Below are 26951 nucleotides of genomic sequence, written 5' to 3'. Positions count from 1 at the left end.
ATTTCATAGTGCGTGCTCTCAACCATCGCATGGCCATTTCGCTGGTCCAGCGCTGGGCCATCGTGTAGAGGAGCCATTAGAACTTTTAGCATTAAAACCTAACCTGACCTTTTAACCTGAGCTGGGTGAGCTATCTGTATGATGATGCAGCCTGCGTTGTGGACCTTAAAAGGCATTTGGCAATAGGATATAGAGGTGTACGATGGGTGCCTCAACTTAAGTAGCCAAGTCGCCATACAAATTGTATAGGAAAGTGAATACTTTCCTATACAGGACGGCAGTGATCACACTCCCGTCCTGATATCTTTCCTGATTTGCATCCCGAAGGAGCCCGGGGACGGATTGGCTGCCTTAACCGTATCCTGGCATATTTAATGTATATTATACTCACCTCCATTTTTTTTATTTCTAGTTTAGAAAGCATATTATGTTTATAAACTGAAATAAATGTCATATACTAAGAAGAAGTGACCAAGGCCTCCAGTATATGACATTTATTTCAGTTTATATTTTATTTAGTAGTGTTTCTGCTTGAAATAAAAACAAATTGAAATATTTTCTGGAAATAATTTGATTTGTTCTAATACTTCTATTAGCATATTATGTTTGTGTGTCAGGAATAAAAGTGAATTTGAAAGCTATCACGTAATGCCGTATGTGTTAAGGTATAATAAAGTTCATAATGAAACCACATTATTTTAATTTTCTTCCTGCTTTATTCTTATTTTATCAGGATTTGGTGTTGTAAAATAATTACCGATCAAGGTGTACAAAATTACAGGCCTTTACAATAGGTAGTGCCCAAGTGTCTGCGCAGGATCACAAGGAACATTACATAAACAGTGTAGTTTAACGCTTCTTCTCACCGATGTTTTTAGATACAATTTCAAATGTATTTCATTAGGTAACACTTATTAATTTGCAGTGTACTTAACTATTGATCTAACCCGGTTTCTGTATTAATTGATTTTTACGAGGTAATTAATAATGTAACTGATACATTCCAAGTGATTTTATCTAATAACTTCGGTGTGTTGATACATGCTCGATATAATGTTAAATTTACAGTACCTTAAGTACTTAAAAATATTATTTATGAAGATCTATTTTATTTATAAGTGTTATTATCGTTTATACAAGACTGATACAGTTTTATGACGGCATAATGATTGATATCTTATTTCGAACATTTGAAGATTAGCTTACCCTTTTTGGGGAAGTATTTACAACGAGAAACTAAACAGTATTAAACAATCATGCGTTTTTCAGTTCTGCAAATTAAAATATAGGACAACTTTTATTACTTAGTATTGGCAAAACTGTTTTATTAAAAAAAAAAATTAAACGATTTATACTATATGTAAATTCAAACAAATCATTATTACTGTATAATATAAGGAATGGCGAGAAGACTTCAAGTAGTTGTTCCAATATTTCTTATGTTTCTTTGATATTATGTACGTTTAAGTGCTTAAGAAGTGCAATCTCATAAAATCAGTTTGAATGTTGGGAAGAAATGGGAAGCATATATTTACTTAAGGATCTCTTCTGATGGTATAAAAATGTAACTGTTCTACATGCCTACTTATGCACCTATATCAATTATCATCAATTATCGTTTGTCAAGAAGACGCGACATCATCTATAAAGTAGACGAAAAACCTAATCGATTTCACTCAGTACTTTAGTTCCTGTGTACAGTACAGCACCCTGTAGGTACTAGGTATAGTTTAATAGGTAAACATACCATATATTAATTATACATACATAAAGTATTAAAATTTGTAATGAATATTAACGACGATGAAAAAATATTAACGATATCATAGTAAATAAGGGCACGAATAGGTAACGTCGATATAATATATAGTGCTGCCGGCCCCTCTAGATACTTAGGGTGAGTATTCGGCATATTATTGTTATAAAACTTTAGGTAGATACTATATGTAAGTAAGTATAAAATGTACAGACATAATTCAAATTGATTGCGTGTAAAAATCTTAATAGTATGAATCATAGAAATATACAAAAAGCTATCGTTTGGTATTACATCACGTAATAAGCTTACTTCTTATCTATCGATCCACGTTAGTGCGACTCTTAATCAATATTTAATAACTACATTCGCCAAACGTTATATTATATTACTTTGTTTCAGCCTTTTCGAACAGGAGAATCGAAATTGGAATTTAATACAAAATAGTAACTAGTAGACTTGGTGAATTAACGTTACAATAGATACTGTAGTAAGGCCTCGGCGTGCGGCGTCCGCCGCCGCCTGGCGTCACTCTACGATGTGAAGCACCATTTGTTCTAGCGTAGGGATAATGTACACATTCGTCGATTCTAGTCTTAATAATTAGAATGAAGTTGGCGCGCGCAAGCGCTTACTCTCCAAATATTCATTAGGAACAACGATTTAAAATACTATACGAACATCTCTTTAGGATACAACTTAAACATTATGAGCGCTTTTGGCACCTAGCTCTAATTACATGATGATTCCGAGACTTGATGCGATTCAATAAACTGGCTTTGTAACAACCTTCACGACCAGCGCTTCTGTAATAAACCTCGCGGTTTTACAGAAACTAAGTGGCATCAATATAAGCTTTGTAACTTTAATGAGAGACGTTCTTTGGTGACCATTAATTTGTTAAAACACTGGATAGTTCAAGCAAATATTAATTTTGCAACAACTGCAGCGTGTATTCATAAACTCACTTCGCGAATAAAATATAGAGCTGAGTTCCAAATAAATTAAAAATAGCAAATATTAATACCACTTTTACAACGACACCAAATAATGCTAAAATGTGTGCATATTGCATAAAAATATTTAAATAAAATAAAGTCGATGTCACGAAAATTTCTATTTACAATAGAATTCTACCATTACATATGTATAAAATTGAGCATTACTGTCTATAATCAAAGGCTGCTGATTACCTTAGATCTAATAATATTCAAATGCTTAGCATAATATAATACACGTTCCCAACCGGGACAACCTTTATCTAAGTACTTAGTACTCATCAACTTCTCTCGTCGATCCTACGCTTACGTCTATTAACAAAAATATATTTACACCTTAACGTTCGAAACGTAATCTCATAGCCACTGGAGAAGACGAGAGGACGCGCTCGTCACGCTATCGTTCCTTAGTTTACACGAATACTTGTCTGATCACATATAGCGGCGGGGTCGGGCGCCCGGCGACGGCGGCGGCGCGCCTCAGGTGCACTCGATGATGAGGGGCTGGCTGGACTCGATGACGCTGGGCCGCGGCTCGCCGGCCGCGTAGTGCTCGTGCTCGGGCCGGTACTGCGGCGCGTGCGGCGCCAGGTGTGGCGTCGTCGTGTGCGCGTGCGCGCCCAGCAGCTCGCTCGCGCGCGCCCCTCCGACCAGCCCTCCCTGCCCGGCCGAGTGCACCTCGTAAGCCTCGAGCCCCTCCCTTTCGTGGCAGTCTTTGTCGATGGGACCTGCAAAGTGCACGCGAAATTGAAATCGGCCGCGTTCAGTGAGAGCGCAAGTGAAAGTTACGGTTCACCCGCGAAGAGAAAGTGCAGCGCGCTGCAGTTGCTCTCGCGGCTGTGCTCGCGTATACACTCTCTCGTGAATATTTCAATGAAAATTGCAAATTAATTTAAAAATGAAAGTGCAAAAATGATTAAGTGTTGGTGCATTAAAAAACTTAAACTCACATTCAGTATTAGCAGCATTCGTGATGGATAGGACTTCTTCGATATTGTTCGGCTTACAGCTAGTAGTTTTCCAGTGAGTTCGAAGGCCCGAAGCGCTAATGTACTTCTTATCGCATCCTTGGCAGACGTACGGCCTGTCGTTTGTGTGCAACCGCTTGTGAAGTTTTAAGTGGACGAATTGTGTGAATTTCTGCATGCACAGGTCACAGGCATACGGCTTCTGGCCTGAGTGCAAACGCAGATGAGTCTTCAAGTTTGATGTGGATGAAAATCGTTTTTGGCAAATATCACACTGATGGGGCTTTTCTCCCGTGTGTACGAGATAGTGCTTCTGGAGATGGGCGAGCTGCGTAAATGACTTACTGCAGACGTTGCATTTGAATGGTCGCTCTCCTGAATGTGTCCTCAGGTGGACCTTAAGGTTTGAAAGCTGACCGAATGTTTTACAACAAACATTGCATTCGTAATGCATTTTTCCATCCTTCTTTTTCAAAGGATAAGGTAAACTTCTGTAGCCGCGCGATGCTTGCGAGTTTGGGCTCAGAGGGGCCATCATTAGGCTGCAGGAGCCGTCGGGGCTCATGCTTCCATGCGGAGGGACAAGTTGCGGGCTCCCGTTTGAATTTTGAATCAAACTTAATTGTGAACAGTTTTTGAGAGTGATCACACTCGTAGTCGATGGATAGTGATGATTGCTGTGCCCGTTTTGAGATCTTTCATATTGATGCGTCGAAGTAACAGTCGGTGAATATGTGCTAGGAGGAGACCCAAGTTGAGTAATTATTGTAGAATTCGGTGGAGAATAAATATTGTAAGAGTAGTTGGGATAGTGACTTTCATATCTCGTTTCTCTTATTTCCCTTATTTCTCTGATTTCTCGAATCTCTGTAGTATGAGGAATAGTGTGCGGTGGTGACGATGAATAAACGGACATTGCGTTTGGTGTCGGCAGTTGTTGTGGCAGTGGCAATAAAGATGGCAGCGGTGTTAAATTAGAACTGGAGTCCGGACTGCAGGCATTTCCATACCTTTGACTCTTTTTGTACGAGTAAGCCATTTCCGTGGGCGAAGACGGTGGGGGCGTCGCGTTGGGCTGTCGACGGTTTGGATCGTTATTGTTTGTATCAATCCGGTTGCCTGTAGTTAAAATAGTTTCTAGGATTCGAGTGTCAGAAGGAGAGCACCTCATAAAAGCTGGTTGTGGGGAGGGTGACGTTGATCCGTCTTCATAATATGGTTTATTTAAAGGAACAACGGTATTCTGAGATGATTCGAGGACAATAACAGTCGATGTCGCTGGGTCGCGACGTGGTGGCGATAGATTTTGAGGCGAAACATCCCCAACTTCTTCCGCTATTACCAGCTCTTTTTCACTTTCGCAATCCATGTCTTTGTGATTTTGGTATTGGTACGCTCTTGGCATCTTAATCTTTACTTTTCTGTATTCATTCCGATGCATATCTTGATCCATTTTCTGAACAATAACCGTTTCTTTGGGTTCATTTGTTTTATTAGAGCAATCTAGAACATAGTTTTCAACATCAGAGTCGCTTGAATCTTCTGGAGGTGTAAATTCGTCATGATAACCATTGCTATGGTAACCTTCATCGGACCTGACAGAGCCGTCGGCAGGGGCTAGTTGATGGTCATAGTGAGGTCCGCAATGAGAGAGGCTGGGTGACCGATTGCCAATTTTTTCTTGAAGATGCTGAGCCATGGGTGAAGGTCCTCGCATGTCCCTTAAGTGATGATTTTGAGCAGGTGATCTGTTAGCGTGAACTCTTGGGCTCTCCATTTGATGAATTACCACGTGTGATGTGCTCTCTTTGTGTTGGTGAATTATTAAAGTAGGATTGTCTCTGTGGTGCATTTTCACGGGTGACGGTGGTTGCATTAAGCCGCTTGGTGACAAAGGTGTGTGTTCACTTACAACAGGGCTTTCAGTTTTTGAATGAATGATGGTCGGGGAAATGTCGGTTCTGACAAATGTCCTGTCATTTTTGGCGGGATTTCTGGGATCCTCCCGGCACAGCAGGGGCGGACTGTCGTGGAACGATTTATCACTCAGTTCTCGCTTCCTACGTCTGCTCGGGATTTCAGTCTCTAAAAGTTCTTTGGCGTTTGTAAGTCCAAGAACATACTTCATGTGGTTGAAAGCAATCTCGGGATGAACTGGGGCAGGCGGTATACCATATGCCTTTTTTATGGTTTCCTCTTTGCCTGAAAAAAGGGGATTTCGTTAAATTTATATTCACACAAGGAAAATAATATTTCTATTCATAATGTTTTGCTGTCTATACTTACAGATAGAGTACGTGGCTCGCTCTGGATCGATATCGTAGCCTAGCCTCGTTGCAAAATCTTTGCAATACCACACCATCAGTTCTTCGTTTGGCATGATGTCCCTGAAATCAGACATGGATTTAAAGCAAACTGTTCAGTCCAACACGATGTATTTTTTTTATGTATGATTCAATACAATGAGAATTAGATTGCATAGAAATGTGATAAAGTGTGAGTGTTACCTTATGGTGTAGAAGTATATGTGTTCTTGATGCTGGCAAGCGACGAGGTTCATCACGGGCAAGGAGTAAGCCGACGCCACGTATCGCATCCAGTTCGCCACACTCGTGTCCGACCCATCAAGGTAATAGTAGTCACTATCCTTGAATATCTGTAAATAGACATTTCAGAATGAAAAATATACACTTTTACAAGTTCAGGAGTCTTATTCACTAATAAATCAACGTGTATGGTTTGAAAGTGAGTTTTTACTCGCACACTTGTGTACTCATAGTTGCGAGTTTTCGTTATCATTTTGATACGCTAAATGTATAATCCAGAATAACGCCCAACTCATCGGAAAATATAGATTTATAGTAGTTAAGTCAACATTAAAGACGGACAAATGTTATACCGGACACGTGACAGGCTAGATACGAGTATTTACAATGCGCGTGCAGCAGATAGCGTGCATTAGTAAATGCTTACTATAGCAAAGTCAAGGACGCATCGCATGGTGTCACTCAATTCATTATTGACAATGGGAGATAACGATGTTTTATTGGCTAAAAGAGTGGGTTGTTATGGACAGTTAAAGCGGCTAGTAAATGGATAAATTTATGACAAATTGATAACTATTCATGTATGTAGGGATTGCTGTATTCTTTCTAAAAATCTGCATTTAGGAAAACTTATTGAAGAACTTATGGATAGGTTACGGTTGATTTGGTAATCTATACCACTATAAATATCATGCCAATTACAAAAGATACCGTCACCAAGAATGAAAAATGAAGCCCGATCTCACCTTTATATTTCCGTAAGTATGATGTCTGACAGTTTCTTGTACCTGGCCCAAAATAGAGATGAATCGGTTAGTTAAAGAAGAATAACTAGTGCATATTGTACAAAAGCTATTTTGCTATATTGTTAGTTGAACGTGCCTATTTGCCAGATAGGTGGCTCAGAAGACGCTACTAAATGAAGACTGATCCATTATTTACAAGGGTCGTACCCATAGATGTCTTAAGCAAAGTGGAAGATTGATGTTATAGTTTTTGTAATGTTTGTAGACTTACCCTCCAATAATATCTCCAAGAGACTTTGTCGTTGGGCTTGTTTGGCGTTCGGGTGCCTTCAAAGGGTCCAAAGCGCGTGCCGCGGGGTATTACGCCTATGCTCCATACACCTTCAGTCTGTAGGTAGGAAATAATAAATAAATAAAAAAAAATAAAAAGGTAGGAAATATTAAACATGAATTAAAGATCGTGGAATAGAGAATCTCTGAAGGGAATCATTTATTAAAGAGACAGAAAAACATATTTGAAGGTTTCTCTTGATAAACTCACCGGTGTGTTAGGAGTGGAAAGAACTGCCGACGGCCTTAGCGCCAGGCTGCGTGGTAGAGTCTTCTCGGCTCTGTTGGGCGTGCCCCGCTCGCAGGGCACGTCTATCACTATGTACACCGTGAGCCTCTCGAACTCCTCTTCGCGCATGCGCGTGACATCGTAGGCGCTGGCGCTGGACACGGCGGCGGCGGTGGCGGCCGCGGGGCTGACCGTGCGACCCACCACCGTCGTGCTGGCTACCTCTTCACTCGTTGACTGTTGAAAATACAATACTTATTGTTAAAAGCCTGATAACATTTTTAATGCAAGGATTTCTGCTGTTCTTGTCTTTAACTATGTTACTGTTACTCGTAAAGGGTTGTACTGTGTAAAGTAGGTATTAGGAGATCTCTAATTTACACTACACTTTTATTATTCTACATAATAGTCATTTAAGGAAGCTAAATCACCGCTGACCGTTCAATAAGCCCCAAAAATATGCAAACATCACGGCGAAATGCATTTTCCACTTCACACCCGCATGCATCCTAAGGCTTTAGCGACCTGATTTGAAATTTATTTTTGTCTTAAAAGGGTTTATTTTAGCTCGGCGAGACGCCACCGGAGCCGCTCGATAAAGGGGAGGTGCCACTACTGACCCAATTTCGCGATAAGTGCGCACTTTCCACTGCGCACCGACACTTCCCCTTTGCCTACTTATATCTATTTTCGCAAATTAAATTTGCCGTTAGACACTTCCAAATTTGGGCAAAAGGTCAAGTGGCACTAATAGACAGGTTAATTTAAATCATTTAGGTCTGAAACATCAGTGTACTCACCAGTCTCATTTTGATTGATTGTTGTTGTTTTTTCAAATCAGTATGTTCATATTTGTCTTGAATCGTTGACAGCATGTACCTATAAAAGAAAAAAAAATGTTATTAATTATAATTAGGTACCTTTATATATTGTTAGAATAATATATATTTACTTCCTGCATTAAAATAAACGTGCTTCAAGGTTTACAATAAATAATTGCAGTTTGAACACTTGCCAAGGCTTTCGTTAAATATTGCAAATTTAGAGAAAATGTACCAAAAATGTATCTACCACATATTTTAAATGTTCTAATGCAACTGTAAAACAATTTTTGAAGTGAAAACTTCTTTACCGGCGCTGAGCACTTTTTGAGGTGGAGAAAAAATGATAAACTCGAGACAGCGTAACGCGTAACGCGCTGACGTCATGTGTGACGGACAATGTTATTCATCAAAGAACTTTAGTCATAACGTATCATAATCAGGTCAATTATTTAAAACTGGACTTTTATATTAAGCAATAAAGCTCAATGTTCTAATCTTGTACGGGCTGAAATACGAGGATCTCACAGTCACATTCTAACTTTATATCACTCCAATATAATTGAATAAAGCTACATCTTGATGAAATCGATAATAAAAGTGAACTCTAGTACTGGTGAATAAAACTCAAAATATCATGACCAAATATATTTAGATGCGAGGTCTGCAAGGTAACTTTACAATTTCTATTCGAATTTTAAACAATTAATGCTACAATTTTAAGCTCACTGGCCAGCAATTTCGGAACTAAAGTTTTTCAATAGAAAGGAGGATGGTTCAATTATACATAGTGCTGCAGACACTTTGGACTAGTCATTGAGTTTTCACTTCTGTCGGCACTGCCGGACTCGTGCAACCCGTTGTTTTTTTTTTTATACAAAAACTATAATAGTTATGTTATTAGTAGTAAAAATCTCGCATTGATTTGCTGCAGAAACCTACCTAGGAACTCGGAACATATAGAATTTAAACTAATTGAGAAAAATGCACCTTTATTACCTAACATTTTTTATATGGTATACTGAATCGTAAAAGAACTTCTTGTGTAAATATAAAATAATGATACTAGACAACAAATTATTTATAACTCATTCGGATTCGAAGCGCTAAAAATCGTTAAAGTTGCATGGTGTTTCTATGACGCAATCCTACCGAGAACATTAAAGCTAAGATTGTCTCAATGTTGTAATCCACGAGCAGCCATGAAGCAACCTCAAGTTCAACAGTTCGTTGCACAATCGCCGGAAGAGAGTGCGGCGACTCGACTGCCGATGGGACCAAAAATATGTTTTTCGAAACCAGCCCATTTGACATTCAACACGTTGCGCAAGTAACCAAACATTATGTGTGGATTCGACGCATTGACGCGTCTGTATACAGTACATGCTTTTTAAGCAGTACCTACTGGAGTTGACAGTATATACGCAGTAGTTTATTGGGACCAACCTCGAAATCTCTAAAAATATTATGGCTCTCCCATAAACATCGTCATCTGATCTGAAATAAATTCGCGATTTACTCGTTGGTCCCATTGTAAATGTTGTTCAGTATAACCTATACGTTATATTCACCAAGCAAAATATGGCTATGGGTTGAAAAGTCTCCTGGTATTAACATTTTCGCCGCCATTGACTTGATATAAAGTCAGTAGCTACATTTCGTGCCCCACACGCCACGACTTATTAGTCGCTACGATATGTTAAACGAGTTGTCTATGTGCAATTTTTGACCTGGCGTTGATAACAATTTATGACTTCATTGACGTGACGGCGAAAAGGTTAAACACTGAGTTTGAATAATCCCTTTTAATTTCTATTTGTTGCTAATTATGCAAGTGACGAACAATGACGACACGAGTGAAATGAACGTTGCATTACTTTGACAACAGTCTGACCATGCCAATCACTCGGCGTGCCAAAATCAAGCTATTATTAAACGATTCTTACTTCTATTTCCTGGCGATGACGTCACCTAACTAATATTACCTATACATAATTATACTTAGTAGTTGTATCACATGGTTTGAAAGTGAGTTTTAAAGTTTGCTTTCCCATATTGTAATTTATATCACAATTTTTATGATAATGCAGTTAAACTGTATTTACCTACACATTTGGAAATTCCTATTCCAATTTGATTTAAATATCAGTAGGTATCATCTTAATATTCAAAACAGATGGACAAAACGATGTATTTCAATTCATAAACCCATTTAATTTGTAAATATGTAGGTAAGTTAAAGTGAAACTGAAGCGAATTATAGGCGCTCCAAAGGTTACCAATAGTAAGGAAAGAACACGAGCGTACTTTTATATGTGTGCCAGCAAATCATTCCAGGATCAGAAGGATGGCTCTGCCGAAAAGAATCCGCGCAAATACTGAAGTCAACCAAAGTTACGTTTTCTCACTCGAACAATTACCGGACTATTATATGCAGCTAATGATTGCGTAACGGCATGTTTACACCCCGCGCACGTGACCGGATGCGCAAGAGCAATGTCACACGCGATGCGCACCCCTGCCGATAATGGAGCGAGAATGCCTTCGTTCATTTACTCGTATCAATAAACGCTTGCGGTTTTCTTCGTTTTTTAGGGTTCCGTACCGAAAGGGTAAAACGGGACCCTATTACTAAGACTCCGCTGTCCGTCCGTCCGTCCGTCTGTCTGTCACCAGGCTGTATCTCACGAACCGTGATAGCTAGACAGTTGAAATTTTCACAGATGATGTATTTCTGTTGCCGCTATAACAACAAATACTAAAAAGTACGGAACCCTCGGTGGGCGAGTCCGACTCGCACTTGTCCGGCTTTTTGTACATGCCTGTTGTAATTTTACTTAATTAATAGTAATCTTTAGTGTTTTGGTATTACCAGTACCTATAGATTTAGTGTTATTTGTACTTATTATCATTATATAAAAATGTGGAAACTAAATTAAATCTCCTCGGTTAAGAATCCTCAGCTCTTGCTTTGAAGTCCAAGGTCCGTTTCACTTTTAATTAAGTAACTAAATTTAACTTCAATAATGTAAAATATGTGTACAGATAAAGTAACTTCATTTCAGAATCCTAGCCCAATATACTCGTAAATTTATGCCTTTAGTCAATACCTAGCCTTAACCTATTTTCTTAGTCTTATTATTAAAAAAAATTGAATATTTGTCCCCAAAATATTTATTATTTGTCAATTATAGCTCAATTTTCCTAAATACAGATATTATTTCATTCCCTCAAAGTTTAGGCAAAGGTTAGTCACTATAGGACATATGTAGGTTAGTCACTATAGGACATATGTAGGTTAGTCACTATAGGACATATGTAGGTTAAATTCATAAGAGCTGTTAGATTTGTACTGAACTGTCAACATTTTCTTAGAAAATCCGCACTGGCTTTCGCGATCCTGTACCTACTATGTACTTCTGTAATTCCCATAGAAGATGGAACTCTTTTTTGATTAAACTAACTCAATTTTAGTTTAACAACAAAATCTTAGTTTGTTAAATGTTGGTAGACAGGCCATAGGCGGACCATAGTCAGAATTAATAATTATGTAAGCGGATTTGATATAATCGGTTTGTTATGTCAAACAATCTAACAATATTTGTTTATAAGTATGTTATCATAATGTCATGTCACCACAGCTAATAAACTAGATAGCAAATACAGGATATTATGAATTGCAAATAATTTTATTCATACTATAAAATTAACAATTTTCACGTATAAATAAAACAGAGATTAAATAACAAAATAAATAAATCATAAATCTAGCCCTAAATTAGCCTGAGACATTGTTCCCAGGACGCTGGCCGCGTTCCCTCTCTGCACAGTGAGGCTGAGTTTTTGTGCAAAAAATGCGCCAGCTCGTAGGTCGCCAGACACCCAGTCTAGTTTTGTAGAAATTTCTTTTACTAGTTTTTTGGTGTCTGACGACCAAGGACCGAAAGTTTCAATTGCAAGTGCCGCAAATACATAATTCGTTTTCAAGAATGCGTTGTTGCGACACTTGGTAATTTGGGCGTCGTCTGCTGCCGTCCCTGGCCTCCTGGCAGAGGCCCGGACGTGGGATGGGGCCAGCGTATCAACACATGTTACATTCCACGCCAGGGGTCGCCCCAGGAACCAAGGTACGAGCGAGCAGCCGTCGGGCCTTTTGCCATCCGTCGCAGATAGAGCAACTGGCTCCAGGTTCACGTAACTAGGTACTTAATTAATATAGTATAAAAATGAAATAGTTTTAATGAATTTCATAAAATTAAAAAATTATGAAATAACAGAAGGTATTTCATATTTCTAATAGACATGTTAATAGGTAAAAAGATTAATAAGCAATGCGAGGTCAGCGGCATAATATAGTGTTATAGGTTGTACCTAACATATGCAGACATGTCAAGTTCGATGATTAATAGATTATGGATTAGATCATGCTAGTCCAGTTTGGCAACAGTGAGAAAAAATGCGACAAACATATGCAGTAACTCATAACGCCTATAGGTAACACTGAAAAGCGACTAGTTATGTACTGTCGGCGTTACTTTCCATCGGATAGAGAGCCTATAATTCGAAATAACATAGAGTTACGTTTGACATTACGAAAGTCATTACTTTCAGTTATCTGATCTAATGTAAACATGTGTTGCATACTGGCGAGCGCGGCGCCGCCGGCGCAGCGGGCAACCTTGGCGCGCGCACTTGAACTTGCCCTTTGGCGTCGCGACGTCATCGTCACCGCTGCGCCCGCACATTGCAGGCTTCTTCAACTGTTACAATGCGTAGTGACCTGTGACACCGGTCAGGCGAAATTTCGTCTGATGTCTGGTTTTTTAAGAATTTTCCCCAGTAGCCGGACACATACTACCGGATACATATCATATGGGCATTTAAAGAAATTGATTAAAGTTATAAAAACGGTTAATATGGTTTCAAGGCGCTGAAGATACGTTAAAAATATACATATTTCCCTCCTTAAGATGAAAGCATACTTAACTAATAATTACGCTAATTAAATTAATCAACCTCCATAAAAGAGTAATCGCCATCAGATATTTTTTTATGTTTACTTTAGTACCAAGGTATATTAAGTGGACATAGGTAGGTATTGTTAGCAATATTAAAAATATTATAACGTTCATGACCTTATGACATTACTGTTATATTTTGTCACCAAAGCGATCTCATATTCTTAAATAGGTAGGTATATAATCTGTTTTCTTTTGCTCCTAATAAATTTGGCACCTATTTTCTTCTACTCAAGATCTTTCAATTACATTCCACTTCTTCTACCGGTCCGTGGCTTCGCTACATATAAACAGCGCATTTTTTATAGAGCGGTTTTTTGTAAAACATCTGTACTTTTATAAAATACTGGGTACGTATATCCCGAAGACAAATAAACTAATTATATCAAAATATGCATATTATATATATCTATCTACCTACTAATAACGAGACACATTAGATAGGTCTAGGTACCTGTCTAATGTGTCACGTTATTAGTTGTGAGGATATAGATATCTATCTATGTAGATACAATTAACATACAAATAATTATAGTTGTTATTGAAACGTGAAGGGTGAAAAGAACATGTTTTACATATTTACATTTTACAGGAGTAAATTTGTACTTATTATTGCAATAAATAAAAAATTCACGGTAATGCGGTTATTACATATTTTCGTGAAATATTTCAGTATATTAGAGAACAAATGATGGCCAGTTTTATTGCTGGCGATGGAAGCGACGCCAAACGCGCAAGGTCATGTGTGCATATTGAAAAATACTCTTAGCTGATTGTGCATTTTCTTCATGCTTCATGATATAATACAGCCTTGAAGATTCGGTTTCTCGGCGCGATTCGGGAAAGGAATTAGATATATGTAACGTTCCACGGCAAAAGGTACCTTTGTACCTTATGGTGGCTGGCGCTTACGTCGCATAGCGCCGCAATAATATATTATTGCGGCGCCATAAGGTACCTTTTGCCGTGGAACGTTACATATCTTTACTGTTGCATATCTAGTGAATCTCTAATTCATTTCCCGAATCGCGCCGTCGTACAGATGCATTAATACGGGACTCGGAGTGACGGGTTATCCCTGTCATGAGTGATTTGTCGGACTTGTGAGCGAAAAGACGCATACAAATCTATGAAAATATTACCTACTCATACATTTTTATTTGATACCAGTGCGTCCAGATCTTACTACGTACTGAGACTTATCGAATTATAGTATTTTTTATTCTATATAAATGCGATTATGACATATACTACTCTAAATATATAAGGGGTGTCATTTTCTTCAAAATATGGGAAACGCGGAATACTAACTACTCGTAACAAGACTATAACCGACAACCGTGAAAGATTATTATGACCAGTTCTCTAAAAAGTTCAATACCTTTTGATAACGTAACATACATATATAGTTATGTATTGCTGAGAATACCTTTGTTAGGTAATTATACATTTAGGTACGTTTAATGCCTTGCTTTGATCAAATCAGATGTGTTGGAGACACTTAAACGGGCTTGAGCACTGAGACTGTCATATCGTCAATCTTCCTACAATTTAGATTACATCCGTGATTTCTAGTTATGAAAATGCATCGTATACATGTACCTATATTCATGTGTTAATATCGCATGCATCGGCAATGCCAGAGTGCGACGGGAACAGTTAACCTTGCCGTCTAATAATAAATTGATGTATAAGTGCACGCATACATCTCGATGCGCTATGTAACTGTTAGACAAATACACATGCGGAAATGTTTGGCGATATCAGTTGTGTAAGAGCACGTAAGTGCATTCGTTATCTGCCTTATGTGAGATAACTGCACAATACTTTGCATAACCTTGAGATCATAACAAGTAACTAATACCTAGGTAGGTTTATATGTCTGAAATATAATTAAGTATACGGCGAACCTTACGTAATTATTGGTAATTGTAATTTTAAGCTAATTAAGCTAATATGTAGTATGTGTAGCATATAATTAGGTGTAGTATGTGTATAATGGACGCTGCAATACATTAACTACACTAAACAATAAACAACATAGTACTTTTACTTTTTTTTATAAATATAGGACGTTATACTTGCTATAAGTATAAATTGCTATATATAATGATAATATGAATGATGTCTCTTCATGGAATACAAATATTATGAGTAATTATGGCATAATCTCCTTTCATTATAATATTAAAACAGTTTTATAATGGTTTCATTAATTAAAATTGTATTACCATGGCTGGTAATAAATATCAGTCTCACATTCCAAGATAATCTTTAAATCTGCATGTGACTCTATGATCACCCAAGATTTTTTAACGCGGAACATTCTAATCAAGTCATACGATGAGACGGTACAAAATTCGATAACTTACCGAATTAGGAATACCTATAACTTCACTGACACTTATTTCGACATTAGAAACACTAAATCTTATCCGCGTCTTTGGAAAATACATTCAATAGGCACTTTATGTTGTGATCTGCTTTCATTACACTCCACTTCCTGATTGATATGATTTTAAAGTCAAGAACTTGGTAGGTAGTAGTAAAAATTTTGAATAATAAATAATTTAACTTACAATGTCATTCCTTATTAAGTGCATCCAAACTTCTATTTCCGTGTATTATTTGCGCCGCGAAAAGTGTTTGGTTTAGTGAAGAAGAGCGTTCAGCAGAGCGGTGTCGAGCGACTTGAGGCACTCGAGGAGTATGCGGAGCTCTGGCAGCGGGACTCGAGGCCGGAGCCGGCGCGCTCGTGGCCAGCCCGGCGGGCGCCGGGGCGGCTCGGGACCTGCCGGCGTGCTGGGCGCCGAAGCGCTGTGCGCATTATGCAACGCAGGCCACAGCTCCGACCTGCCCTACGTCTACCCGCTTCGCATCGTACTAACCCGCCGCGCCGACCGACCTAGATGCACTTTTACGACGAGAATGCAATCGACACACATATTCGCGTCTCGTTCCGATAAACGCATCGACGACGAAAGCGGCCGGTGATGGAGAATGCGGACGAATTTGACAGCAAATGCAGTGAGTGCGTCACGTTCGCGCCTAGGGTTTGGCTAGGAGCTCGAGCGGGACGGCGGCGGCGCCGCGAACTGCATTCAAGTTCATTACTTCCGTACCGCGAGCGGCCGCGACCGTGCTCCCGATCCGTGGCGAGGCCTTATTGACGATCATCGCACTCCAAGCTACTTTCTATTTTATTAAAACTATTTTCTATTATAAAAACTTACAGAAAGTATAAAGGAAAAGTCATAGATAGGATAATTATCAGAGCATTATTTTGTTGACGTAGCAATTTTCCTTAGGTACTTGAGTCTGACTTGAGAATGGGCAGTCCGTTGAATACTCTTTTCTACAATTATGATACCTATTTCTACAATTAATTTATATGACAAAAAATCTATGACATCTACGTATACTTTTCCAAGATAAACTATGCATGTTACTAAGTATATATAACTATGCATGCTACTTAAGACATAACTTTATTCTGAATATTTTTTTATCGAAAACTATTGTAATAATGAAACAGAGAATGAAACGAATATGATTCAATGGTTACATTATACAATATATCATTCCCCGGTTTATAAGTAGATTTGGCGCGGATCAGTCCGCATGGCTGATAAAAAGCACTAATTAAAACTAGTTGAAAACAACGTGCGAGCGAGTAGCGTGAGAACGGTAGCGAAAGCCTGAGCCACCCCGGAACACGCTTTCACTATCGCGGGTCGACGACACGACGCACCCCTACCCTGGGATCTCGGGGGCAGCCTACAGGATCCACCAAACACCTCCACTGATTAAAAACAAATTAGGTATTAAGTACCACCGGGTCTCTATTGTTTCCCAAAAAGTAGTCATAATTTATTTGGTTCAAAAACGCGTCACTTTTCAGGATTGCCATAAAACAAACCTAACCTAACCTAACCTATCTATAGGATAACCCTACAAAAATCCTGAAAAGTTAACGGTTTCAGTTTTATGACTAATGATATGACAAACAATACATTATGACTTAAAACTTTATGGGAAACAAAGGGACCCCATTTCCCACCAATATATGTAGTATTTGGACTACAATTCAACACATAGTAATAGAGTATTTTCACGAGATTTATATTTAAGTGGATTAGAGCGAGTGATGAGTGGAGTGGATATTGTATCAAATTATAGTTTAATTCTTTCCATTTGTAATCTAAATGCCTTCATAATAAAACCCTAAAACTATGTGTTATATTTTTTGTATCATGAATAATTTTGTAAAGGGGTATTTGGAACTGAAATAGATGGCTGGATACTGAAAGCCTTGGTTACTTATTATGTTGTAGGCTAAATCATGAATTCTGGCCACCGGCTATAACTGGCTACCCTAAACTAAAAATGAAGGCTTTTGAAAAGGCACCTATAAACAGAATTCATTTTAGTACGAGGTTTCAACCCTATATGACATCTATTTCAGTTCACAATTTGTAGTGTTCCTTAGTTAAATAACACAATTCAAAATACTTTCGTAAAATAATTAGCTTATAGGGCATAATAGCCGTGAATCTTTGAGTAATTTGTTAAAAGATCCATCCCATGTTGATGTCGCATACGGCACACGTGAGCATAGGTTGCGTGTTTTTGCAAAACAAGTAAAGTAAGTGGTAAGGGTGTTGGGCCTCCACAGCCGCCACGCCGCGCCCACCACCTCCCATTATCCAATATTGATTTCACTATTTACAGGCTGTAATCTGTTAACAACTGAAAACTGCTAGCATTGAATGATGGACGTGTTTTCAATATGCAACGCGTTGAAGAGTCTTTGTTTGAGTTCTGCTCGGAACATATAATTTTAAATATTCGTTGTGAACATACATATTAAGCTTGTATGTACTTAATAGTGTTTTTTGTTTCAGATAATACAGACTTTTAGTATTCCGTAAGTTTAATATAGCGTCAATGTGAAATCTTTTATATTTGGGATGTAGAAAACGATGAAAACCAATTAATCTGCTGCTAATAGCATGAAAAGCTGGACCATCAATAAGCAAGCTTAAAGTTAATACGGAGCTTTTAATTAGTGTTTATGTTTAACCCTTATTCTCATTACAGTCATTACTACGTATTACTCGGTCTCGTGCCGCCGACCCCTGACCGATTTATCAATGAGTCTGACTATTATAGGTATGGAAGCGTATTTTTCTTGCCGTAGGACATGGAAGGTCTAGGGGGCGACCTACCCCAATGTCTGGGGCTGCAGGCACAGCCTCTATCGATTCACGCGCCATGCAATTTGCAATGTAAATGAGAGCTTATAAAAATGACACGCGTATCAAATAATTCAATGTCACTCATGCTAGGTTAAGATTTCTTTATACATTATGTATTTAATCGGTCTGATGAGATAAGGCTTCGTTTGTTTTAAAAATATAAATCTCTAATTTATGCATTGTTAAAATTGTACCTATGTAACGCAATCTAATACAATATGTATGGACAGAAACGTTGATTGGCGTCATTTGAAATTGAACCTAACCAATTGACAAGCAATCAGAGCGTGAAAAGTTGTAGCGCATCAAAGAAAATGCAGTTTTCCATCGTCGGAGGCTTGAGCGGTATCAAAACACTGAATCTTCCGGGGTGAACGGCCTGGGCCGCCGTCCCACACTACTCGCGCCGCCCGGCGTCGGTCCCGCTCTCGCGCCACGGCGAATAAATCGCTCTGCGGCCGTGTGCGGGCAATGCGTTGTACTGTGCGAGTATTGGGCACAGGTCGTTGACATCCTAAACAATTTCCTTTAGACTTCTAAACTGTAACTTTTCTTGTGTTTAGATTTGAGAGCTCTTTCTTTGTTTTGATTGCCTGGTCGTCCAGATTAAAAAATAAATTATTTTCAACTGGTCTGATGTGTTTATCTGCGTCTGTCAGCGATTTTACTATGAGCAGCGTATACATGAAGCTATATGTGAAAAATATAACCGTTACAAATATTTCATTTGTAGAATTTAGTGTATCACATTTTGCCTACTTGTAAATTTTTGGGTAGATTAAGTGATCTGTTGTAGTAAAGCGGATACAAACTTTTAAGTCTCTAGCGACTTCAGAACATGCCAAAAGGAAGTTTGATAGTTGGCTGTTACCGAAACATGGGAGCCACGCCGCCCCCGGCGAGATGCATAAATTATATGACGCGGTTCCACAGGAAAAGACACAACTCGAAATAAGTTTCCTAAGAGAAAAGTTCTCAGTAGCTATCGGGACGTATTTCAATACGTGATAGCTATGTTTAAGTTTTACCTATTTGATTGCAAGGAGCACGTTTGTGGGTTTGTGTCGTTCAAAGATAAAATGCATGTTTTTCGGCGGAACGATTATTGATTCCATTTAGTGTAATGCTCGGCGTAGGGCCTGTCTATACCCGTATCTGTGAAGCGCCGCTCCGCAGTGCAAACTCGATTTCCCCCTTCTTGGGGCAGGCTTCAATACTCATTCATGCCTTTTTCCCTCTCTTGCCGGAAGCGGGTGCATAGCGCGCTCCCTCTCCGCCGCTTCCGTGTTCATAGCAGCATACGCGCATGTACTAGACCTAGCCCAATGCAGCGAATTTTGCGTAGGGTCATTGTCCTCTCCTATATCTATATCCCAACAACTAACCGGCTACCCCCACAGAGCTGGCGAAATTTTCTAATCTCGCCCCTTTTTGTGAAATATTTCACAAAACACGTTTTCGCTTTTGACGCAAACTGTGCAATTTTCTTTGTCGGCACATTACGCAGGTAATTGCCAAATATAAATGACGCTACAGCAATGAAGTAACAATGCATTGTTCATATAACCTTCGTGTTTTATGGACGGTTAGGTTAATAAAGCAAGGGCCATTTGCACAAATTGCTTTAGCGAATTGAAAAGGTTGTCTTGGAAATGAGGCGTTACAGACAATAAGGTCGATGACAAAAAGTGCAAAAAGTATAGAAACTTTGGAAAAAAAAACCAGCAACGCAATGGTATCCTTTTTTGAGTAAAATTGTTTTAGTGTTTACCAAAATGTTTAATTACGGTTTTATTTTATTTTCATGTCGGTTTTGTCGATGACTTCTTCGAAGTAGGTAAGTACGTAATGTGTTTTGGATATAATAAGTGCAGTATCTTTTACTTTTCAGCATTTTACAACACTTGGTTTTAAATGAATCATGATGTAAAAAAAATAATCAAGAACACATGATGCTACTTTACCGCACTAGTGTGATAATTGGCACATTACGTTACTATGTCGAAAATTTAAAGGGATATGCATTGTAAAACGTTGTACGATACATGTGCGAATAGGTAATTCGCAACTCGTGTCGATTTAAATCACTCCCTTCGGTCGTATTTTATTTATCGTTGCGAATTTCCTATTTTTCGCACTTGTATCGTAATGTACTCATTTTTTTTATAGTATTTTTTATTGGTCATTTAATAATAATGGCGGCTACCTCGCACAACGTATCAGCATTGCGATACAGCGAGGAAATGCCGCCAGCATCCTTGGTACAATGCCTCAAGGGCCTATTTTAGATTTAAGCTAGTTATTAATTTCGTTTAGTAGTACCACTGTATATATATTGAATGTAAATAAATGTTTTCAATGAGAAAAAAAAAAATAATAATAATTTTAAGTATGGACCCTTCTGTGTATTTTTGTGTATTATATTTATTTATGTCACTCGACCTAAATTACGTGACGTATCCGTTATGTATATTATTCGTATTAATAAGCCTTCAAGTTGCATAAACAGCAAAAGTTTAATTCGACATGTCAGACGCCGGTATAGCGAATGCGCCAAATACCGCTATTTTCGCTTTTCCACACATCAGTTAGGTAAGCTATTATAGTGCATAAGCTCCAGCTCCAGTCTAGAATGTGCTAGGGTCAAAAGCCGCCTTGTGTGTCAGTGCTTAGTATTCCGTGAGCCGAGGCTCGACCGGCTAACGGGACCGTGGTCTGCACCGGCCTTTACTTTCGTCGATCGACCAAACCACATCGATGCCGATGGTATACTTTTCTTTGTTAGCTTTGGCTCCGTCCTCGAAATATAACACTCAAATGTAATTAATTATACCTAATAAATTTTACTGATTATACACCATGTTAATTTTAACGTCTTAGTTTTAAATAATTATAGTTTTGTTTGGCAAAAAAAGTATAAGTAACGACATTATAAACATTAGAACGACATTAATGAAGGTATGAATTTTGAATCATAAATGGCTTTGGAGAGCAATAATCACTGAAGTCGTAAAAAGCTGATTACCCACGGTTACCGACTTATAAAAAATCAAAAGGACCCGGCAAGTGGTTAAAACGCAGGTAGACGCAAACACTGCAGTCAAAAGAGAAAGGTCGCAATAGCCTATGACGCCCCTATTCTGTTAGTGTCTTTTGGAAGACAGAATGGAACGATATATCAAAGGCACAACGGGCCTTTGTGAAGCGTACCGTTACGATAGATGCTCACTATCAACAAAGTGGAAATGTGGTCAAATCGCTTGTTTGTTATTAATTTTTGGAGCTTAAACTTAATCCCCGCATCTGTTTTGTCTACAAAAAATAACTATCGTGATGAATATAAATTTAAGCCGATAATTATTTCGTATTTTGGTCGGTAGCTTACTATGAGCAAAATTCAAATAAAAGTAATCCTATTTTAGGTTATGAAATCCCTGCTTTTAAAATGATAACCACCTGAAATCTTTGTAACACAAATATTGTAAAACATAATTTAATCGGATTACTAAATTCTGTCATCCATTTTTGGTATTTTTAAAATTAAATTAGTTTCCAGAAATATAACAAAATGTACGTCCTTAAAATTCTGCCAAGTGTGACAGTCAACCTGTACATTTTTTTCCCGAACAGGTAAATTCACCCATGGTTTAATGTTACGTATGCGGCCCTAATAGCTTCTCATACGGTATCTGGTCCCGTTAGGTTGTGGATAAAAGGAAAAAAAAAATACAAGAGGGTGAAATCAGAGCGCAGCGGGATACACGCCGACGGTCTCGGCTTCCGTGTGTTATGTAAGAGATAACAGAGCCTTCAATATTCATTCCATAATATTCCCATTACCATAATGTATATTATTAGTGCACCAGTAACTGTTTAGACAGTGATTTTTGTAGGAATTTATTATTATTCCGTACCCGATTATGGGTTATGGTTACGGGTATGGGTTAAACTTCGAAATATGAATAAATATTCGAAATACCTAGTTGCATTTTGTGTAAATGGGATTTTCCTAAATATTTTTACACATGCGCGCCTTGGGCATTCATTTGAAAATAAAATAAAACCTAAAATGTACCTAATCTAAAATGTTCAAGCAAGATTGCCCTGTTGATTTTCAGTTATACGATAGGAAAGTATATCTGCAGAAGAACCTCTTGTTCTATGATGTAGGCACACATAACACTACAATCATTATAATGATCACTACCTATAGGGAGTGTTTACTATTGTTTACGATTGCTTCATACCAAACCGCAGCTATTTGAATAAAATATGTGATTACAAGGTGACAAACAATGAATGAACGGTGCTTTACGTTCGTGGTAATGTTATACGGTGTGGCCGGAAGGCTGGCGGCAGCGGCATACTTACTGCTCATAATATTATAAATAATACGTATGTGGCACGGCCCACTTCGCCAACTCATCTAAATATGTACTATGTGCTTCCTGTGGCTTTACTTTCATTGGCATGCTGGTTGCATTTGGCAGTTATTAGTTGTTGTTGAGTCAGTTGGAGTCCACATAGGAATGATGGATGGATGGACAATGAACTTGATGCCACGGTGCTAACTGAAGGACCTACTATGAAACGAGAAGGGGTTGATTACTCAACTGTATGAGGCGTAGTAGAGAGTAAAGAGGGATTAATGTGGTTTATTCGTGTCCAAGTATTATATCCAACTTCCGACTACGGTCTTGGCTTGGACCATTACACTCATGACTTAATTGTGAAAAGTGAGTGACATAACTATATCGTGTACAATGAAGTAGATATCCATATGATTGACAGTTGTCCCCGAATCATCTAAATTTAAAATAGGTATAATCCATCGTGTTTGTTATTGATCCCATTCACTTAAAGCCTCAGCCAACATCGATAACCTTATCCCAGAATAGAAAGGTTACGTCGCAGCAAGTAATCCGAGCAAGAAAAAGATTATTACATAATGGGTGCGTGTGTGCTCGAGGCATGACACCATTGTACCGTTGTGGGAACAGGTTCCGCCCCCCTCCGCTCCACAGGGCGCCTCACCCCCCCGGGCGCCCACACGCGTGCCCGCTGACCGAGCATTTACTTTCTACCCATCAAGGACCTTCCCAACTATGTGAAGAAAGCGTTGATTTAAGCCATGACCTTGCTTAGGACTGTATGTTGTTCTAATTTCGTGCCCTCATTTTCGGAAGGGCGTTCCGGATAAATATTGGAGATAGTGCTTTCCTTAATTTGTAATATGCTTGCTAAGTGCAACAATCTATTCAATAGTCTTATCAGGCGCCTTTATGTCGTAAGTTGTAATTTAGCAGTGGTCTTATTATGTTATTAAAATGACAGGGACAACAATTCTAAGCCAATTGCTGGTTTGCCATAAAGCTAGCTATCAATTATGTAACCTACACTTACACTGTAGTCTCTCGATGGAAATGACAGAATTGTGACAGGCGGACTGACAAATGAATCAAGTCCTGCTTCAAAACAATAATATTACAAGACCAGCGCAAAAAATGACATCAGCTAAAAAAAACCCAAATGGGTACTTTGACACGTCTCATTTTGATGGATGTCTCTGCTCATGTCCAATGCCTCAGCCACCTTGCCCTGTCAGTTGTTGACGAACCCATCGCACGTATTGTCACTGCCTTTCAAAGAAACTCATTTAGTATGCAATTAGGTTTTGCATTATTTTATCAAAAGAAAGACTGAGAGCCTGCTAAAGTACTTGCGTCACGAATTTTCAAGTCCAAGATGTAAACTGTTTAAAATTTAAGAGGTGTTGTAATTTTGATAATCGACTCTGTAGCATGTGCTGTAAGAATGAAAATCGCACAAGCGAAAGCGGCGGGTAGCGGGGCCGCGGGCGCGAGCGCAGCGCGGGTCGATGACCGAGTTTTCACGGGTTTGACGGCCTGCTGTTATATCATCGGTCGTTGTCAGTGTCATTGCCGAAACCGCGGGCGGATGCGGGCATGCTAATTTATATCTTTTGCGATTTGCATTGGGCTCACTTTTGTTTGAGCCGGTGCTACATTATGTGGTTAAGTTCTCTTTATCTGTGTGTAACGAGCATTTGAGTAAATAAGTTAAATCGCACATTTTACTTTATATTTCAGGCGCAATAAAACTGGTTGACTGCAGTCGAGAGCTAAATTTTAATGTGTTTGTTATGTTACACGCTAATTATGGCACGTTGCTTTAAACTCTAGATGTCTAACTAGGGAAGTAAGAGTGCGTCTCTAATTATGGCTTAAGAAAATTAATACTTTATCGCTCGCGATTTTGATTAGTAGGTACCTAGGATTAGTTAAACAGCATAAAAGCCTAATGTAATGTAACACCTAATGTAATGTAATGTAAGCCTAATGTAATGTAATGTAAGCCTAATGTAATGTAATGTAAGCCTAATGTAATGTAATGTGCACTTGTTTTCATGCAGTTTTGCATGGAATTTACTCTACTTTGTACGGTACTTGACAGATAGATAAATTCTCTTTCGTGCAAATAATTGTTTAATGTACGCCACTAAGCGTCAACAAATACCCACCTATTAAGGGTGAGCAATGTGCGCGTAATATGCGTTGTAAACTGTTAATTGGACGATGTAGAGCCAGATTTTATTACATGAAAATGTAAAAGAATACTTAGTCATACTTTTTGCACCATTTTTAACGTGAGTAAATAGTGATTTTATGATGATATTGATGATGATGAATTGCCTCAGTGGAAACGTAATTCAGATGTAGGGTCAGTAAAGGAATTTACAGAGACCCTGTGTATAAAAGTTCTGACTGTAGCTACATGCTAATTAATTAACAATCAATTCACGCCAAAACTGCTAATGCTGATAACTTTGACGCTACCTAGTTTAGTTACTTTTGTCTTTTATTTAAAAAAAAATGCTCTACGAAACATATAAATACATATAAGTATTCAGCAGGCCGCGGGAGACCGCTGGATGCGGGTGGCGCAAGACCGGTCATTGTGGCACTCTTTGGGGGAGGCCTATGTCCAGCAGTGGACGTCCTCTGGCTGATATAATGATGATGATGATGATGATTCAGCAGGCTCGGAGCCAGGCAGAATGACATGTCCACGTTGTGTTATTTTTATGAGAAAAATATATCCCTACCTAAAGCTGACATAGACGTTTAAATCAAATTAAGTTTATAATATAATACAAAATAGGTAATACGTATTAGTGAATAAAACATGGAGCCATCATTTTCTTCAGGGACCTTGATAATCGCACAGTTAAGTTCAGTTACAGTAACAAAAACGGCGCGAAATCTCACCCCGTGTGGACTCGTCCTTCGATTACATGATTACATGGAACTTTTTGCATAATACCTTTTTGCGACGACACCACGTTGCGTAAGCTTGGTGCGCTCACCTTGAGCGCGGCCAGAGGTTCAAGGCTGTGTTTTTGCACATAGCGACGGCCCAAATAACAATAGTGTATGTGTGAGTGTCTGTGTATAGATCGCGAGATATTATGGTGATTTTGGTGTCTATTTTAGGAAAAATACCCGCAGAGGATATTAAGTTACCGGCAAACTTATAACTATAGTTACTACCATCAACTATATCTAGACGTTGAGTATCCTGCTGAAAACCACCTAAATCTGCTGACAATGATCTAAAATTTTGACTGCTATGACATGTTATACTTACCCAGTTAGCGCCATGAAGAGAATTAGATGCAAATGTATTCAGTATTCTGCTTCGTTTTCTTACCTCCGGCATATTTACAATTCTCGGTGATAATGTAGTAGAGATGAGAGAAAATTTACAAAAACCGAAAAAATATAATGATTGGAATAAATTAATTAAAACTATTCTTAGGTAATCATTTTCGTTTTTGTAAATAAACTGTTGAACCAGATTTAGATGTTTGTTATTGCACATTAATGACGTCGGTTCAATAGAAAGGTAAACAAAATTAATAACAAACATCCAGGGCCAGGGACCTTGCGGGTAAGATGCGCGTTGATGTCTTTTAAATGTCTAAGACAATCCCGCGCGTCCTTCGCATATCAATAAAATTTGTATGTACTAACCAATTGCGCCAAAAATCCAAAAGCAGCAACGCCGAAAAATCCAAGTTGGAAAAATCCCGGCTTTTCACAAATAATATCACTTAAAAATATCCACCTCACAAGAACGTCACTTAAAATTATAATTAAAAAATATAAGTCTTTTCTTGAGATCTATGTTGCTAGCAGTCTAGTGTGGTGTGTTAGTCCATGTCGCCGGCGCGGCGTGACGGGCCGAGAGTGCCGGGATA

The 26951-nt window shown here is 38.6% G+C and overlaps 1 protein-coding gene across 3 annotated transcripts; it reads right to left on the bottom strand.

The window, feature by feature from the left end:
- Positions 1 to 693: 693 nt before the first annotated feature.
- On the bottom strand, positions 694 to 26742 carry LOC134793740 (PR domain zinc finger protein 1). Of its 3 annotated transcripts, none has more exons than XM_063765408.1 (9): positions 26725 to 26742; positions 8374 to 8452; positions 7556 to 7810; positions 7286 to 7402; positions 7015 to 7056; positions 6230 to 6378; positions 6009 to 6109; positions 3705 to 5924; positions 694 to 3482 (listed from the first exon to the last, which is right to left on the bottom strand). In XM_063765408.1, the coding sequence occupies exons 2-9, from the start codon at positions 8446 to 8448 to the stop codon at positions 3235 to 3237; spliced, it is 3207 nt and encodes a 1068-aa protein (XP_063621478.1). In that variant the 5' UTR covers positions 8449 to 8452; positions 26725 to 26742; the 3' UTR covers positions 694 to 3234. The 3 variants fall into 3 exon arrangements, with proteins under 3 accessions (XP_063621478.1, XP_063621477.1, XP_063621479.1); XM_063765407.1 differs by lacking the exon at positions 26725 to 26742 and adding an exon at positions 15992 to 16302; XM_063765409.1 differs by lacking the exons at positions 7015 to 7056; positions 26725 to 26742 and adding an exon at positions 15992 to 16302.
- Positions 26743 to 26951: the final 209 nt, after the last annotated feature.

The sequence above is a fragment of the Cydia splendana genome, chromosome 9 (genome assembly GCF_910591565.1).
Source record: "Cydia splendana chromosome 9, ilCydSple1.2, whole genome shotgun sequence".
NCBI classification, from domain to species: Eukaryota; Metazoa; Arthropoda; class Insecta; order Lepidoptera; family Tortricidae; genus Cydia; species Cydia splendana.
This window is presented reverse-complemented; position numbering and strand designations above follow the sequence as displayed.

Coding starts and splice junctions, on each gene's coding strand:
- LOC134793740 (XM_063765407.1), bottom strand. Junction 7,057..7,285: donor CTTGGAGATATTATTGGAGG/GTAAGTCTACAA, acceptor ATTTTGGGCCAG/GTACAAGAAACTGTCAGACA. Junction 5,925..6,008: donor GCGAGCCACGTACTCTATCT/GTAAGTATAGAC, acceptor CCCTTTTTTCAG/GCAAAGAGGAAACCATAAAA.